Raw genomic sequence first — 19,846 nt, forward strand, 5'->3', positions numbered from 1 at the left:
GATGCCATGATCTTAGTTTTCTGAATGTTGAGCTTTAAGCCAACTTTTTCACTCTCCTCTTTCACTTTCATCAAGAAGCTTGTTAGTTCTTCTTCACTTTCTGCCATAAGGCTGGTATCATCTGCACATCTGAGGTTATTGATATTTCTCCCGGCGATCTTGATTCCAGCTTGTGCTTCTTCCAGCCCAGCGTTTCTCATGATGTACTCTGCATAGAAGTTAAATAAGCAGGGTGACAATATATAGCCTTGACATACTTCTTTCCCGATTTAGAACCAGTCTATTGTTCCATGTCCAGTTCTAACTGTTGCTTCCTGACCCGTATACAGATTTCTCAAGAGGCAGGTCAGGTGGTCTGGTATTTCCGTCTCTTTCAGAATTTTCCACAGTTTGTTGTGGTCCACACAGTCAGAGGCTTTGACATAGTCAATAAAGCAGAAATAGATGTTTTTCTGGAACTCTTGCTTTTTCAATGATCCAGCAGATGTTGGCAATTTGATCTCTGGTTCCTCTGCCTTTTCTAAAACCAGCTTGAACATCTGGGAGTTCATAGTTCACGTACTGTTGAAGCCTGGCTTGGAGAATTTTGAGCATTACTTTACTAGTGTGTGAGATGAGTGCAAATGTTGCTGGTTATGGTTTATCAAAGCTTAGCTCATTATTCCCACTCCAGTACTCTTGCCTGGAAAATCCCATGGACGGAGGAGCCTGGAAGGCTGCTGTCCAAGGGGGTCACTGAGGGTTGGACACGACTGAGCAATTTCACTTTCACTTTTTACTTTTCACTTTCCTGCATTGGAGAAGGAAATGGCAACCCACTCCAGTGTTATTGCCTGGAGAATCCCAGGGATGGCGGAGCCTGGTGGGCTGCCGTCTATGGGATCACACAGAGTCGGACACAATGAAGTGATTTAGCAGCAGCAGCAGCAGCAGCTCATTATTATTTCTATCCAAATTTAACCCCTACCTAATGCTCTTGTCTCCCTCTGCAAACCAGTTACCCCTTAATGAAATGAATGTCTCATCAACACAGTGATACATGCTACATGGAATATATTGCCTGCTAAATATCTCTGCCTTCCTGCTCTGACCCAGCCAGCCACATCTAACATCACATTGCAGGGAGACAGACAAGCCGCTCTTCTGTGACAACATAAGAGCAAAGATAAAGAGAAAAAAATGGCAAAAAGGGAGGAAAAAATTCCCCACCATTTGTTTCTTCTCAAATTTGCTGTAGGCTGGAAACACTCAAGAAATTATTCTGAGGCAAATATTTCAGTTGAAATCATTCCAAGCATGTTTTTCATTCCGCATATTTGACTAACTGGTTTACAGATTTGTAATAGTTCATCTGTTGTTGTTTTTAATTTCCCAGATATTCTGATTATTTTTAACTCAGAAGCTTTTTAAATTTAACAAAAGGAGCGATTAACCAAATTTTCAGCAAAAAAAAAAAAAAAAGAGGTAAAAAATCTATCTCCCCCACAGAAAAGTACAACTCCTAGCACATAGTAAGAATATCTATGAATACATAGCTTAATGAATGAATGATGGATGACGGATGGATGGATGGACTTGAAAATACTACATATATGAGAAGGCCATCTCAAGATTAGACAATAACTTGTACATCAGTAAACTAAAAAGGAAAGCTTTGAATTTAAAAAAAATCCATATCTCGAGTTAAGGGCAAAGTTATGTGGCTGTAGTGTCCTTGGATTTGAGACCCTTGTTGATGGCATGTTTTACCATCTTGTCATCATTTCACCTTCTTACCTTTCCCCCTTTTTAATGTGCCTTTTTATTTTCTTATATTCACTTCCCAGCATTCTCTTTTGCTCATACCTGCCAATCTCATTTATATGTTAGTAGAAATAAGAATTTAAATGTTCACCTAAAATAAACACTCCCCCACAACAATGGTAGGCTGAAAGGCAGATTAGAGTCACCTCTGAGAGTGCTCCCATCACCCGATTGCAATTCAATAACAACTATCCTTTATGGAGTACATATTACATAATAAGCATTATTTTGAGAATGACAATTCTTTGAGGGAAATCTAATTAGGCTTGTTTTACACATAAGCTCACTAAAGCACAGAAAGCCATGAACCTTTTATCAGATGACCTAGAAGTCACACACAGATCTTTCTGACTCCAGACCTTGTCCATCATGTTTCACGCTGTTTATTTCTTATTTAACAAATAACGAGCATTTATTAAAAACCTGCCACATATGTCTTTATTCTTTCAGAAGCAATTCAAGAATCATAAACTCCTCAAAGCAAATTTTTATTTGTGTTTACCTCTCTTTACATTCTTTAACTTTTCAAAGAACTTTGACATTAATTATCCCATTCAAAATAATATTCAGTAACTTGAGACACAAATTTAAGGCTATTATCAGGGATGTCATAGAAGTATGACTGTGAGTAAAGAAAGAACAAAGAAACAACTGAACAATCCAGCAAGTGGGAAGGGCATTTGTTTCAGTTCTCCATCTTCCAGGTAGTGGGCATGAGGAAAGAAGGTTCAGAAGCAGAGGCTCATGTGAGAAAAAGGCGGCTCTATGTTATCATGGGGCCTAGGCCTCCCCATTCCCCAGGAGAGTCCCCAGAGACAATTTACAGCTCGGAAAACTTCCACACCACCCCCTTGCAATTCCTCTTTTGTCTGACATAAAGCAAATGTCACTTAGTTCATTTAGACCACCCAAGGCTAACTGCTCTTTGTTGGTTATTCTGTGTTATATTGAGGTTGGGATTTATATTTTTGGTGTTCCAATAATAAGAGTCCTGTTCTTGGCATCAAATATGAAAAATTAACACTAGGAGCAAAGTAAAAATGAAGTGAGTAGAAGTGAAAAATACAGTGCCTTCTCTATAATACTTTTAGAGATAAATGTTAAGGGCTACAAGACACAAAGCCAGTAATTATTTCTGAATGGAGACAGTCACTGGCTGTATATATCATTGAATATGTTTTGTTATTTTATAATAAACAAGTAGCATATTTACTAAAATATTTTTCCCTTATGACTTATTTTTTTTAAGGAAAAAAACTTTCCAAAATCATGGATAAGTGTATCTGCAGTTAACTTCCCATGACCTAGCTACAACAGTATTTGAAGGTCACTCAGGAAATTCATGCCACCTATGTAGAGGTCAATTTGAATTATTATTACAGTTATTCAGCTCTTAATAAGTGTTTGGCATGTCCTGCAAGGTTCTCTCCAGGCTCTAATTAAAACCACACACCCTGCTTCTGTCTGGCAGAACATTTGAGAAGCTCAAAAGTAACCAATTTGCTGTATCACACCAACCTCCAGGGTGTGGGTTTATTCGCGTTCATTTGAAAATTACATTTGTAACTTGGACATAAAAGCACCTGATTCTCTGAAAACCAGTTTGGTGTCTTATTTTTCATGGCACATGCAACCCTTAATTTACAATATATTCTGAGTAAGAGGGTTTGCTTTTCTGCTAAGTCATTCTCTTTTGACATTACCTGCCCAGCAGGCAGTTTCAAATCATGGGAGTATTGTCTGCCCATAAGATAATTGTTAACATTTATAGAGCTATATTAGGAGATGATATTCACCCATGCAAAAGCTGCCCCCATGTAAGTATGAATTATTCAGTTTTTCTAAATATCTACTCTGTTCCCAATTATCAGAGCAAACTGACACTTGTTTCAATGTCACTGTCAGGCCCGCTCTCCGCTTGGAGTTATCTTGAAGCTACTGTGCTGTATTTGCTCGTCCTGTTCTTCAGTGCTCAGGATTAGAGGCAGTAGATCTGGCTTGGGGAAAACAGTGTTTGCTGTATGCCAAATGCCCTTTAATTCTCTGGCAGACTTACCCATGGCATGTGATTATTTGCACTGGTGGGTTAGAGCTTTCTTATTATACCCATGCTCTTCAGCAGGGGCTAATTGTAAGGCAATTCTTCTCCTATGTCCATGCAGAGGGATAATCTCCACCTTTTTCGATTTATTTTTGTTTCAGCTTGGTGAATAAAATGTGCCTGACATTTAAAAGTTTGTTAAATATTTGACGAAATTTATTGGACCTCAACTTTAAAAATTAAACAGCCTATATTCATCTGGATTACATACGTTTAATTTTATTGAGAAAATACAGCTTGACATTCTCATTGGCCACATTATCTATAAAGATAAAATATCTATAATCTCTGACCCATTATAACAATGTAGCTGCCCATGACATGTGATCAACATACTATAGTCAAGAATATCTGACTGAAGTCATCAGCTGTATATACTCAACCATATCCATTGCAATTTGAGCTATTTTTAGATCAGTTATGACTAAAAGATACAATAAAATAAGATTTCCTTTTTTCATTGCAAACCTTAGCCTTTCAGTATTAACTAGTTATTGCCAACACAAACCACGTCAGATTTGATGTGTCATTTAGAAACACGTAAATTCTTTACTACTAGGAGCAAAAACTGATTTATTTTCTATTTTCACTGGTGAACTACCTAAAGTGTAATATACTAATGACTAATTCTGCAAATCAACAAAAAAGTTATGAAAAAAATTCATAAAATTTGTCACATCAAGATTCATCCTCCATAAGGTTATGTAATAATTTGCATACTGGTTTTATTGCCTTAAAAGACTCTAGAAGAACAGTGGCTTAAACAATATTAGAAAGGTTCATTTTCCTCCTACACATACCTATCCTAGCTGGGAGAAATTCAAGGGAAGGGAGCAGCAACGTTATGTAACATGATCAAGAAACCCTGTTTCTTTCTGTCTTGTTGCTTTGCTACCCTCTAAGAGATGCCCTTGGTCAAGATCAAAGGACGCTGACCTCACCACGTCTGCATTTCAGCTTAGGAAGGGGAAGATAAATGGAGGGCAAACAGCTCTATTTTAAGGATATGACCTGAAAATTGCAGAGGTCACTCCTGCTAGTATCTTATTGGCCAGAATTTAGTCACATGATATCATTTAAATGCAAAGAATGGGAAATACAATCTGCAGCAGGGCAGCAGAAAGACAAATAAAACTCAGGGAGTTCTATTACTAAAAAGAACAGAAGGAATGGACTTGGGGTGAGGGTACGGAATCAGCAGGTTGTCAAGGCAGACTAGCACATTCTTTCATAAATTAGACATCATTTATTAAACAGACACTATTCCCATAAATATCATGAATATTCTAATAATGCTGGAGCACTGTTATTGTTTTCTGACTAGAACCGTATTTTCAAGAATGGATATGTCCCTGAAGCTCTAGTAGCACAATGCTTGCTCTAAAATCATTGATATTAAGGTTGAAGATCAAATCTAAAAATGGACCTTGTAGATTTTCTTCTTCACTAGATTTGTCAGAGATGGCCCTCCTCTTCTTAGAAAACTGAGGAGGAGAGAGGGGTAACTAACCCTTATTGAGGAATTCCTCTATGTCAAACCTATGCTGCTGCTGCTGCTGTTGCTAAGTCACTTCAGTCATGTCTGACTCTTCGAGAACCTATGGACCATTTCCCGCCTGGCTCTTCTGTCTGTGGGATCCTCCAGACAAGAATTCTGAAGTAGGTTGCCATGCCTTCTTCCAGGGGATCTTCCCCACCCAGGGATCAATCCTGCATCTTTTGCATCTCCTGCATTGGCAGGCAGGTTCTTTACCACAAGCACCATCTGGGAGGCCCTATGGACGAATTTCTCTATGCCAAGCCCTGTGCTAAAAACTTACAAACATTATCTCATTTACCTCCTCAAGACAACCCTTTGTGAATACTATTCAGTTCAGTTCAGTCACTCAGTCATGTCTGACTCTTTGCAACCCCATGAACAACGGCTCGCCAGGCCTCCCTGTCCATCACCAACTCCCGGAGTTCACTCAGACTCACATCCATCGAGTCAGTGATGCCATCCAGCCATCTCATACTCTGTCATCCCTTTCTCCTCCTGCCCCCAATCCCTCCCAGCATCAGAGTCTTTTCCAATGAGTCACCTCTTTGCATGAGGTGGCCAAAGTACTGGAGTTTCAGCTTTAGCATCATTCCTTCCAAAGAAATCCCAGGGCTGATCTCCTTCAGAATGGACTGGTTGGATCTCCTTGCAGTCCAAGGGACTTTCAAGAGTCTTCTCCAACACCACAGTTTGAAAGCATCAATTCTTCGGCGCTCAGCCTTCTTCATAGTCCATACATGACCACTATCATTATTCCCCAAATGAAGAAACTGAAGCTTGAAGGGGTTTAATATTTAAGCCAAGTGTGTTGGTTTTGATAAGAGCTCACTTTCTATTTCCATGAGTAGGGCTGGAAGAGAAAAAATGGACTTTCACACACAAAAAACTCCAAAGCATAGATAAACCAGCAGCCACCTCCTATTCTCCCAAGATTCCGTGCGGAGGAAAGGAAAGAACCTATGGGGGAAGAGTCAATGGGTAAAATTGCTCACCATTCCTCATTGAATTCAATACCTTGTTGGAGGCAAACTTCTCTGAGAGCCTGTGAGCCCCAAAAGAAACTGGATTCTTCCTTATCCAGCTTGGGGTGGGGTTGGAGAGGTGGTCCTAGCACCTCTACCAACTATTCTCAGAGGTAAATCAGTAGCGGCCTGGCCTGGATCTAAGACCTGCTGGCTCAGGCCGTCCCAGAGAAGTGTCAGTTGGGACCTCTCTTTGGGCATAGTCCTACCTTTAATACTAGAGCTTGTGATACCAAGACACAGGTAATTCCTCAGTCCTTTCAAAGTAAATAGCTAAAACCAGTCATAAATTTAATTTCAAACGTAGCATTGGTGATCACATTCAAACTGTGGTATTGTAATCAAATTGCATGACCAGTTTTATATTTAAGAGCTAAAGCTTCCATTACTTTGAACAATAATCTTATGACCAAGCAAATGAAGTGTCTCTATAAAGTAGCACTAGTTTATGAAACCTCAGACTCTTTGAAAAAGTATATTCTAAGCACTCCTACCAAAAACCAAACTCAAGCAACCAAAGAGAAAAATGATGAAGCCTGGACTTTAATCCTGGTCATACTGACTGGACCACTAAGCAGAGACATTCTCAGCACAGCAAAATCATTCTAATGAAGATCAGGAAAGAAATATTACCTTTAGAGTTAATGAGTCAACATTGTTACATGTTGGTAGACTCCAGCTAGCATTTCAATCCTCACTTTATTATTATGGAAAGTAAAAAATCCTTTCATACTGATTAGCAAATGAATGTTGTTTGTAAGTTCGTAAGAATCCATTTTTTAAAAAGTTTTGTTCCCACAGTGGCTAATTAGCAAGGAGTTAAGAGCTCAGGCTCTATTGGCAGAGACTTGATTTCAAATTCCATCCTGCCACAGGCTGTCTAAAAAAATCAGTTGCCTTTCTAGAGGCTCAGCTTGCTCATCTGTCAAATGGAACTAATAACAGGACTCATGGGGGCTGTTATGAGGACTAAGTAGGCCAGTGCCTAGTAAAGTGTAAATACTCAATACATATTAAATGTTATTATAATTGCTAACAAGTGAAGTGCTGTAAGGTAGGGCATAGATTCTTAAAATTTTTTTTTCTCTGAATTCTCCTTTGGCCCCTAATAGCAAACTCTATCAGGTTGTTGCTGCTGCTGCTAAGTCGCTTCAGTCGTGTCCGACTCTGTGTGACCCCATAGACAGCAGCCTACCAGGCTCCCCCGTCCCTGGGATTCTCCAGGCAAGAACACTGAAGTGGGTTGCATTTCCTTCTCCAATGCATCAAAGTGAAAAGTGAAAGTGAAGTCGCTCAGTCGTGTCCAACTCTTAGCAACCCCATGTACTGCAGCCTACCAGACTCCTCCATCCATGGGATTTTCCAGGCAAGAGTACTGGAGTGGTTGTTAGTCCTTGCTAACGCCACCAAAAACTGAAAGAGATAAATGGACTCCTCAGCAGCAGAAAAAATTGCCCTCTGAAATAACCCTTTCTTGGCGCATCTAGCATTTCTGTGCTGTCCTTTTTCTAAGACAAAAAAATTGCACATTGGAATTGGATTGGGGACATTATCTCACGATGATTAAGGGAAGTTACTACTAGAACAGTGCATGAAATGAAAGCTACCTGCTTTCACCTAGGGAGCTCTTGAAAATAACCCTATTTTTCTCCAACAAATAAGGAGAGGAAAAATTCCAGTAATGGAAAGCATTACAAATCCTTCTTCGGGTAGTTTGCTTATCTAAACTGGCATGTGATACCTGCTTAACATCTCTCAGAAACTGAGGGAGAAAGGTACTAACTCATCCATCAGGCCCCACCTAACAGCCCAGGAGGCACCAGGAAGGACATTTCTCTTTTTCTGCTGCCTGTTTCTCACCAAACTGAATCAGCATTTCTAGGAACTCAGTTCCCATTGAGAAAAGTGATACCTTCTAAACATGGGAATGGCAGGCACTTATGGAAATTCTAGCCCATCAGCTGAAAGAAAAGCAAGTGAAGGTTAGAGAATTATCCCCTGTGATCTACCCAAAGCTTTCCAAGTTAAAAAAAATTAGTTTTACATATACATGTGTATACACCATAGATTTATATTTACATGTAAAACTAAAATGTTATGCACACATAAAAAATAGATGTACACATAAATGTGCATATACAAATGTACTATACACACATACAGATATAGACATATATATTACTCCACTTCTTCACTTATACTTGTTAAATTTTCTCTCCACCAAAATCTTTGGAAAAGTATTAGATATGAGGCCCTAATGTAAGCCCTGCATTTTTGGAGCTTCAAATCAGAGTTAAGTATCCACTTAATTATGAATAGTCACTGAGTCAGGAAATAAATAAATATATATTTACATGTACATAAATTTTTATATATATATATGGAGTAGGAAATGCCAACCCACTCCAGTATTCTTGCCTGGAAAATTCCATGGACAGAGCAGCCTAGAGGGCAGAGGAGCCTGGCAGGCTACAGTCTGTGGGGCTGCAAAAAGTCAGACACGACTGAGCACACACACAGACTGATTTATATATATAGACAGAAAGAGACTTGAAAAGCAAGTTAACCCAATTAATAATTTTAAATAAAAATAGGATGATCAAATTCTTTTCAACAAGTAATAAATTTGGATCCTATGTTATGGCTAAGTGGAAGAGAAAAATAATGAGGAAAAAGTAAAAATATCCCAAAGACAAATACTTAAACATCCGTTATAAAGCATGTGTCAAGTGCCTATACTAGACTAGGCAGTGTATTAGGTGTCGCAGGCTTGTCTACCTCAACACTACTGACAATCGGAATGAGATAAGTCCTGTTGTGGGGCCTGTGCCCTGCATTATAGGATGTTCAGCAGCATCCCCAGCCTCTACTCACTGGATGCCAGTAGCACTTCTTAAGTTGTTAGAACCAAAAATATCTCCAGACATTGCCAAATGACCTCAGGGAAGAAATCGCCCTCAGTTGAGACCCACTGTACTGGCTATACAAAATAGCACCTACCTACCAGTTGTAATTTATATATTCCTTTAAAATCCTCATTCCTCAAGAGCTTGATCCATTATCTGCTATAGCGCTTGTGAGACCTCCTCTTCTACTGCTGGGCTACTGTAGCACCTGCCCCTCAGAGCTCTGCTCTTGTGAGAAGAACCATGGGAGAGACACCAATTCCCTACCCTGGGCCTCCCATTACTCCCACTGACATTCTAATCTTCTAGAAAGCTTTTTCAAAAGAAAAAAAAAAAAAACTCTAACATTTATCCCTTAATTATATTTATGTTGTCCACAAATAATATACAGAAGTATCACATCAACATATCAAAATAAAATATTAAAGTGAGAATTTTAAGAAATTTTCTGTAAAAGTAAGCATCTACAGAATTTTGCAATTCCAAGTAATTAGCACCAAGGTGCTTCCTTATTATTCTATTTTACAGAGAGTTGGTTGTAACTAAGTGATAAAGGAGAGAAAAGTGTGTGTGTTTGCATCTACTTTGTTTTCACGCATGCATCATGATGTGTCATTTGACAGCAGCCTCATATTAAAGCAGTTTTTACCAAAGACTTGAAAACCTCCAGAAACATTCATTAGCAGCTATTCTGATGATGCTGACAGGCTTTCAACCTCATATTCTTACCGTATTAATCTAAAGATATTCATGAGTACTACCTGACATTACATTATCCATGGGCCTCTTGACAGAGGAAAGCAACTACAAACACCAGTGCATTCCATACTTCCCTGAGATGGAACTGCACAGGCAGACCAAGAGCTCTATCTCTGTACCCCAGGAATAGAAAGGAACAGAGACAGGAGAAAACCAGCATTAGCCAAGTGTTCACTATTTCTTTTATTCCTTATTAAACCCTACAGATCTGCCTGCACTGCAGGAGATCCAGGTTCAATCCCTGGGTTGGGAAGATCCCCTAGAAAAAGACATGGCAACCCACTCTAATATTCTTGCCCAAAGAATCCCATGGACAGAACAGTCTGGTAGGCTACAGTCCATGGGGTCACAAAGAGTCGGACACGACTTAGTGACTAACACACACACACACAAACCCTACGAAGTACTTTGCCCAGATTGCTAAATGTTTAATTGCCCCAGGATTCAGTCTTTAGAATCCCTGACTTTCTAGAAAATTTTATCCACTCCTATGGCTATAAATACCAACTCCTAAATTTATATCTTCAAACCCAGGCTTAGTTAAGCTCCCAACTTTTAAATCTGTCTTCTCCATGTCACCATTTGACTGTCTCAAATTTAACACATCCCCCACAAATCTCCTTCCTTCTCCTTCCCAGATTACTATTTGACTACTTGTATTCACAGTTTTCTAATTGTTTAGATCACAAACATTCAAATCACTCTGGACATTTCTCTTTTTTCACATCTCACATGTAATCTATCAACATACCCTGGCGTTTCTTTCTTTGAAATATTTCCAGAATCCAATTACTTTTCACTCGTCAACCAGCAAGGACCCCGAATTAAGCCATCTTTATCTGAATTATTACAACTGAGACCTCCGTGTTTGCTTGTTCCCGTTTATTCTCCACACAGCAGCCAATGTAATTGTTTAAATTTCAAGTCCTGGCAGGTTTTTCCTCTTCTCAGAATTCCCAAAGGCATTACCATGCAGAAGGCCCTGTATGATCTGGCGGCCACCCCATTTCTGATTTCATTTCTCATCATTTGCCTCCTTAATCCCTCAGCTATTATTTCAAGTTTTGAAGTTATTTTTCCTCCCTGTGAAGTACACTCCCCTTAACACTCCTGTGTGTCTCTCCCTCATTTCCTTTATGTCTCTGCTCAAATGACACCTTGTCAGAGATTCTCCATCACCACACTATCTAAAATAGAACACCCTTCCTAGGCACCCTCTGTCTCCTCTATTCTTCTTCCCTTAGCTTCTTTTTTCAAGGAAATATTTGTATTTATAAATAAATGTATGTATGTATATATACACATTTGTTTATTATGTATATATATGTGTATATGTGTATTTATAAGTAAATATATGAGGGGGGTGTGTGTGTGTATAAAGTTCAGGGCTAGATGTGATCCTGGACCATACATATATATATTTTAATGAGTTGGCAAATTTAGCCATGGCCAACTTTTTGTATAGCCATGAGCTAGAAATGGTTTTTACACTATTGAAATATTGTAAAAATTAAAAAAATAAAGATGAATAAGCAACATAAACCATATGTGGCCTGCAAAACCTAAAGTATTTACTATCTGGCCTTTATAGGAAAAGGTTGCCAGCTCCTGTATTCATACACTATCCACTAGAATGTAGTCCTGGAGGGCAGGAACTGCTGTGTTCACCATTACATCTCAGCATGCAGGATAGTGCCTGGTACAAAGTAAATGCTAAACAAACATTTTTAAATGAATGAAAACAATGAGCCTTAGTGAGGTCTTGTGATTTGTCCAGGGTCACCCAGGAACTTGATAGATGAACCAGGATTCAAGCCCAGGTCCACTTGATTCCACAGCTGGATCCTGAGAGCTTTATGCAGCAATGACTTGAGCCTTCTTGTTTTCTACCCAAAGGCTCCCCCTTAGATTATCTCTAACATGCTATCTGAGCGACTGAACTGAACTGAACTGAACATGCTATCAGGTAAAGGAACCTGCAGAATAACACAATGGAAGAGAGACATGATGTATTGCAGAAAACCTTTGATAATTACACCAAAATAACATTTACATCTGATATCAATTACATTTACTTTTGAATATTTATTTGCCTGTGGGACTTCACTGCGACATGCGGGATCTTCCATCTTTATTATGGCATGCCAGAGCTTTAGTTGCGGCATGCAGGATCTAGTTCCCTGAGCAGGGATTGAACTCCAGACTGGAGCACAGAGTCTTAGCCACTGGACCATCAGGGAAGTCCCTCAACTATGTTTAATGTGCTTTCAAAGACATCACCTCTTCTTAGCTTTACCAAGTTTCTGCATCAGGTAAGGTGTATACTACATCCTCATTTTATCTATTACAAAACTGAGTTTCAGGAAAGTTTAAAGAATTGGCTTTTACAAGTAGTGAGTAGCAGAAACAGAACAGTCCAGATCTACCCCTTTTAGTATTCAACTTTCCATTCTACCAACCAACATATAGCCCCACAACTCTACCGAAGGGCAACTGTAGTACTGTGGATATGGAGGGATTTTAAGAGATTGACATCACACATTACTAACTTCTAAGAAACCAGAAGTACTGCATTTTACTTGGAGTTTTATGATGTGCAAGAGCACCTCAGCTATAAACAGCCAACTACCAACAGTTATAGGCAGCAGGCAAGTCAGAACTTTGAAATGAAAGCAATAAGTAGAATGATCTGCTTGACCATATCTTGGACTTTTATTGGTGTGACAATAGCACAGGGATTTTGAGCTGCCAGATGCATGATCATCTTAAAGAAAGAAGTCAAGAAAACTGACAGTTATCTCAGCTGACACTAATACCCACAGCTGTCATCTCCTGAACTAGCTACTATGTCTAAGCAGCCATCCATTGAGGCAGCTGATTTCAGAGCTCAGAGTATTTGCCTGAGAAATTATGTGTGTTTCATGGATGCCAAGGGTCAGCTTTTCTAACTTTGTGAATGCCAGTGGTAGTGTGCTTTTGTTCAGGATAGAGGTCATGATGCCACACCCTGGAATTAACTTGAATCTGACACGCAGCTCTAAACTAGTCAAGATACCAGCTCAGGATGTGACAATCCAATTTCAAATGTCTGTTTCTGTTCCTATGAGTTCCCTTACACTTTGTTAGACCATGTGATAATTTTTTTTTTTAATCTAGGAAACGTAGCCTCTATAAACAACAGCAACTGAGGCCACTGTACTAGATTTTGTCCATTTCTCACCTCTTCACTCACTGTAATAGAACACTACTCACTATAATATAGCAACTTTTAGAAAACTAAAATGAAAATGAAGTGTCATTTTCAGTGTTGGGATATGCAGGGGTTTTAAGAGTTAAATAGTTATGATTTTTAAGTCAAATATAATAATTATATTATAAAGTATTGCTTGGCTAGAAAATAAAATTACAATATTTCTCCAAGTAATTTCTATGAAAACTTGGGTAAGAAAAATTGGCAATCTACAGTATTAATGACAGATGGACCATTTCTTTTGGTCCAACTTTAAACTTATGCCTCTTTGTAAGAGAAATCTCTCAATTTCATTTGGAAGTAACATTAGTAGTTGTAATGAAGAAAATGGGACCAAGGGTCAAATATTTTACCTGAGAATCCCCCTTGTCAAAAACACACAACTTGAAAAGTAAGTCAAAGTCAGGTATTGGGTATCTTCTATGTACTTACTTTAATGTTTGGTGTGATGCTAAGTTCTTATATGGTATCTGGATACTTACATGCAGTATTCCAAGTAAAGCTGGTATATGGGAACTGTATCGTTGAGGGCTCTGTATTTGTATTGTTTTAAACAATATAACATATATCTTTGTTCAGACTTGAGAAAGAGATCCAAGATCTTGAAAAGGCTGAACTGCAAATCTCAACCAATGAAGAAGCAATTTTAAAGAAACTGAAATCAGTTGAGAGGACAACAGAAGACATAATAAGGGTGAGCATTAGCCGATTTGAAAATTATGACTCCCTCCCAAAATGATTCCACAAATAGTATATAATTCTTCAAAGTATATTCACATTTAGAATTTATTTTTAAACTGTATTAATCATGGAGAATTCTTTTCTCTTATAGTCTGTGAAGGTGGAAAAGGAAGAAACATCAGGAGGTATGTCTTGAGCAGTCTATGTTATGTCGAGCTAAGATATTTTTTGATTAGCCTGCTGAAATTTTTCTCTATTGTAAGTATATTCTAAATGTATTTTGAATTAATATGAATTTTACAGAGTCAGTTGAAGACATCTATGCTAATATCCCCGACCTTCCAAAATCCTACATACCTTCCAGGTTAAGGAAGGAAAGAAATGAAGGAATAGAAGATGACGAACAAAATAGAAAAGGTATATGAAAACTTTGTCTTCAATGGTAGGTTCTCAAATTCATATTTTACAATATCATATATTAGCAACTTGCTGTAACATCCTATCCTTCCAGGTTAAGTAATGGTCCATTTTACAAAGTTCCATGAGGTAAGTCACTTGTATAAGTAGCAACAATGGGGTTACAGTATTTCTTTCATGCATTTTATTCCTCAGCAAACTAGGTAAGGACAGGGAAGATAAAGACCTAAAGGAGACAGAAGCTCTTGAAACAAAGCTCCCTTGCTCAAAAATATCTCTCCCAACATATTCTGTGTAGTAGACATTAGAATAAGATTAAATGAATGAACAAAAGTATTCTCCCTGAGGTCAGGCATTTGCCCCTATGTGGGAATGGTTGCATGAAACTAATGTCAATGGCCTAGGGAAAATTAAGGCTTGTATAGGGGCAGAGAGGGAACCTTTGAATTTTAGAGTGAAAGAGAAGTGATGCTTTACCTTCAGGGAGCAATCATTCATTCATTCAACAAATACTCAATGCCAAGCTCAATGCCAAGCTCAGTTTTCACACTAGGAACACAGTAGTGAATAAAACAGCAAAAATCTCTGCCCTCATTCTAAGGGAGAATAAAAGCTGACATTCTAAGGGAGACAATAGATTAAAAATTAGGTAAATAAATGAAATATATTAGGAAGCAAAAATGCTAAAGGGAAGACTAATGCAGAGAAGGTGGAAAGGGCACATGTGGGTGAGTGTATTACAATTTTAGTTGGGTAGCCAGGGAAGGCCAAGAACCACCAGGCTGTGAGGGAAAGATGAAATGCAAGATGTCTCCAAAGAGGAAGATGGGGGACACAAAAACAGTCAGTGCCACATTGTTATGCTGCCCAGGATCCCGTTAGCTTTACTCTGCCAGTCATGATCCTGGCCATTAGGATCTTCCCTGAAGGAGGAAATGGCAACCCGCTCTAGTAATCTTGCCTGGATAATCCCATGGAAAAGGAGCCTGGTGGGCTACGGTCCATGGAGTCACTGAAAGTCAGCACAACTGAGTGACTGAGCATGCATACATGCATCGAGATCATGCCAGGGCCATGAAACAGATTTCAGCTTCCCCCAAATCAACCATTTCCGTTCCGTTGTTTTAATACAGCTGATACTGCTCTATTTTTAGCCCTTCTTCTTAAAAGTGGGAGTGAAAATGAAAAGAAACATAAGGCAAAATGAGAAGCATGTGATTCTAGCCTTCTTCCTCCCTCTTCAACACCAGTTCAATATTTAACCACCTCTTAGCTATGAAAACTTTAGAACACACCTCTCTAATTTCAACACATTGCAGGGCTGTGCAGCAAGGGTGTAGCATAAAATATACCTTGCTCAGCCTTTACCAACAGTAATGCACAGAGTAACATATTCTTCCTTATTAAAAAGAAAACTCTGATTCTTCCTACTGAGCAATATAAAAGAATGTAAATCTGTTGTGTCAGATTTTCTCATTAGAAAGGGAACATCTTTTGGTCTCCTAGTGAAAATCCTTACCATTTGAAACAATCAGCTTCCCTTCTTCAGTCTTTCCCATTTTTTAGTAATTTCATACATCCTTGCACAAAATCCCATGTCATTAAAGTTTTAGTCTTTATATATTTAATGAATAAATCAGAAATTTTAAAAAGATTTCTCATAAAAGAATGTCAACAGGTATACTGGACATAAACACTATGAAAGCAAGTTACTTTACAACAGGAAAAACTGACTAAATCGGAGATCAAATTTGTCTCTCAACAGCTTTGTATGCCATGGAAATCAAAGTTGAAAAAGACTTGAAGACCGGAGAAAGTACAGTCCTGTCTTCAATACCTCTCCCATCAGATGACTTTAAAGGTACAGGGATAAAAGTTTATGATGATGGGCAAAAGTCAGTCTATGCAGTAAGCTCTAATCACAGTGCAGCATACAATGGCACCGATGGCCTGGCACCAGTTGAAGTGGAGGAACTTTTAAGACAGGCTTCAGAGAGAAATTCTAAATCCCCAACAGAGTACCACGAACCTGTATATGCCAATCCATTTTGCAGACCTACAACTCCACAGAGAGAGAAGGTAACTCCTGGACCAAACTTTCAAGAAAGGGTAAAAATTAAAGCTAATGGACTGGGTAACGATGTGAATGGATCCATACACAACATGGACAATGGACTTGCAGAGGAGAGAGGTAACAATGTCAATCACATCAGCCCAGCTCGGCCGATACCTCATCCCCGATCAATGATTCAGCAAGCAGAGGAGATGCCCCACATCCAACAAAAGAGGCTGATGACTCCTTGGGAAGAACCAAATGTAATGCAGGACAAATATACTCCCTCTCCAAAGTCAGGACTGAGTCCCAGCAGAGCACTAGTTGAGAAGTCAGAACGCCAGAGTTCTTCACCCCCTTGCCAGGAGGATGAGAAAGACATTAGATATAATATTGTTCATTCCCTGCCTTCTAACCTGGATGAGAAAGAGCCCGTGACAATGATATTCATGGGGTATCAGCAGGCAGAAGACAATGAGGAAGAAAAGAAGCTTCTGACTGGGTATGATGGGATCATCCATGCTGAGCTGGTTGTGATTGACGACGAGGAGGAGGGTGAAGGGGAAGCTGAGAAACCAGCCTACCATCCCATAGCTCCCCACAGTCAGGTTTTCCAGCCTGCCAAGCCAACACCGCTCCCAAGAAAGAGAGCAGAAGTCAATCCCCATGAAAACACAAACCATAAATCTCCCCATAAAAACTCCATATCCCTGAAGGAACAAGAAGAAAGCTTAGGGAGCCCCATCCACCATTCTCCACTGGACGTTCAGATAGCAGGCGATGGGACTGAGGATCCATCCTTAACAGGTAACAGACATGACAAGGCTTGTCACTGCTGTTTAGTCATGTGACAATCTTCTCTTTGCGTTGTTACCAAGCCTTTTTGCTCTCAGCTTTTTCTGACGCTTCATAGACTAACTAATGCTAAGATTTTTTTATCAATGTTGATACGAGTTATTATTATCATAAGCGAAGTGATTAAGTCACTTCAAAAGAGAAAGTGAAACAAAAATTTGTTGCCTTATTTAGGCATTGCATTGATTGACCTTAGTAACTTGAAATTCATCTTCTGCCATGGTATGGTACTGTGTATGGATGTGTTTGAATCACTATCACATTGTCATCAATATTAGATCTTTTCCCAGAAGAAATGAAGCCAGCCCTTTTTTTGTGCCTCTTTGTGGTTTAGATTTCCTACTTAAGTTAACAAATTGCCTTAATTTTGCAAGAAAAAAACACAAAACAAATTTTATTTTTAGTGTGATATTTTATTACTTTGCTATATCTTGTTTCTCTACACTTTTATAATTTTATTAACTTTATGTCCTTCATTTTTCTACATTTTACAAAAGGTATCAGTTTATTCTACATTATAATATTTATGTCACATAATCTTCCCTAACTTAGACATTTTATTTTTTTATTTTCTAAATATTTGCATTCCATACATTCTCCTTCCCTTAAAGTTTTATAGCTATCTAGCTTTTTTAGTATTGAATAGAAAATAACACTTTTTCTACAAAAGTGATAGCTCATCAATTTTAGATTCTTTATTATCACTTGAATATTGTATTCTACTTATTTATGAACAATAAATAAAAATATGATCAAACTAATTATAATAGCTGTACTTACAATTCCTAAAGACATAAATTATCCAGACATAAGTACTGGATCTGTGAAAGGGATAGTAATTTTAAATGTTCTAATGAGAGAATTCTCATTAAAAAGCAGTAACTATTAAGTCCCAGCTTATCCAGCAATCAAAGAACCTGATAATCTTGTAGAACTGTGGTAGGAACTAATTGGCAGCACAATTCAGGAAGGATTTTTCCTCTGTAACCCAGCAACCTAGTCTTAGGTTGCCAGTGATACAATAAAATGGACCTCTTCCCTTTTTATTAAGTAGTTCAATTAGGCATACCAACTGTAAATTTGATTATCTGAAGAATTTCTAACCTATTAGTAACTGTACACTTACATTATCTACCTAAATCAGAGTTTAATGGTGTGTCCCCACAAAAGAAACTTACTAAAAGTTCCTCTGTTTTGAGAATGAGCTTTGTTTATTGATCTCATTTTGCATCTTAAATCCATTTTTTAAAGAACAACATAGAAAACTTAGAAAAGAGGAACACACCCTTTATGGTCAAGAGCAGTGACATTACCCACTATAAAACCTCCTATTTTTTAACTTGGATGTTAGCCAACTCCTCCTGAACACCCTTATTCCTTCTGCCCTACTCGTATCAACACATTTACCACAGAGAAAAATATAGGAAGTGACTAATGTTTCCAGACAACACTAATCATGCCATTGAGCTAAAATAATGAAAACAGGAAGACTTTTCCAGACAAAGTAACAATACAAAGTTATGTTCTATCAATCAAAGCATCTTATAAACAGAATCCTCCAAATTCCTTGCTTTCTATCATAATACTGTTTTACATTCTTGTTTTCCAATTCAGCATGTGGATTACAGAACTGATATTTTTAAATGTGTGTTAAAAATAAGCATATCATATTGACCTCAGGGTCATCCATATACATAGAATTTATAGCCACCCATGCATTTTAATTTCACAAGCACCAAGTAGGTTAAGCTTCTCTCTATCCCCCTTCCCCCAAAATGCATATTGACACTTGGAAATCTACCATTTAATTCAATTCCTTCATTTATGGTATAGATACCCTACTAAATATAAACATTCCTAGTAGGCACAGTAATAGTTAAGAACTATAAGTCTCTTTTCATTTGTGCAAATGTTATTATCAAAGTCTTATCTAAGAGCAATTTTTAACTTGGAAAAGAGCATGAAGGAGAAAGAAAGATGGAGAAAAGTGGAACCTGGGGATCCTAAAGACCAGATTTAGTTAAAACTTTGAACAGGATGAGATATGACAAGAAAATTTAGGCAAAGTTACATCCATTTGCTAAAGTAAGTATAACAGGGTCATGTTTAAAATATCTGGTTCAATGCCAAATACATCCACCAATGAGTGGCCATGTAATGTTTTACTGGGACTTTATTACTATCCCCACCAACTGAACAATTGGCTCCCTTTGGTAATCCTCACCTACCTACTTCTGTACTTCTAGCTCTGTTCTCCCCTCTTATAGATGTCAGTGGTATTTCAGAATAAATAGGTAGGGAACCTCAGCTCCAGGGGATTCACAAGCTACTGGTGCCAGAATTGCCAACCTGTGGCAACCATTAGAAGCCAAGGGATACTGAAAGTAAGGAAGCAAGCTCTCTTCTGTCAAGTTAAAAACAATCAAAACTGTGTCTGGATTGCCATAGGGAGAGGAAAT

General features: G+C 38.3%; 1 protein-coding gene across 1 annotated transcript in view; it reads left to right on the forward strand.

The window, feature by feature from the left end:
• Nucleotides 1–19,846, forward strand: part of PALMD (palmdelphin) — a 59,701-nt gene that overhangs the window by 37,838 nt on the left and 2,017 nt on the right. Inside the window, exons 4-7 of the mRNA XM_086391404.1 lie at nucleotides 13,961–14,075; nucleotides 14,214–14,247; nucleotides 14,366–14,479; nucleotides 16,245–17,339. Of these exons, the coding sequence (XP_086247530.1) occupies nucleotides 13,961–14,075; nucleotides 14,214–14,247; nucleotides 14,366–14,479; nucleotides 16,245–17,339 (1,358 nt within the window). The remainder of the gene's footprint in view (nucleotides 1–13,960; nucleotides 14,076–14,213; nucleotides 14,248–14,365; nucleotides 14,480–16,244; nucleotides 17,340–19,846) is intronic.

This window comes from Bos grunniens, chromosome 3 (assembly GCF_055505025.1).
Source record: "Bos grunniens cultivar Pamir isolate PY7600 chromosome 3, Bosgru_T2T1.0, whole genome shotgun sequence".
NCBI lineage: Eukaryota > Metazoa > Chordata > Mammalia > Artiodactyla > Bovidae > Bos > Bos grunniens.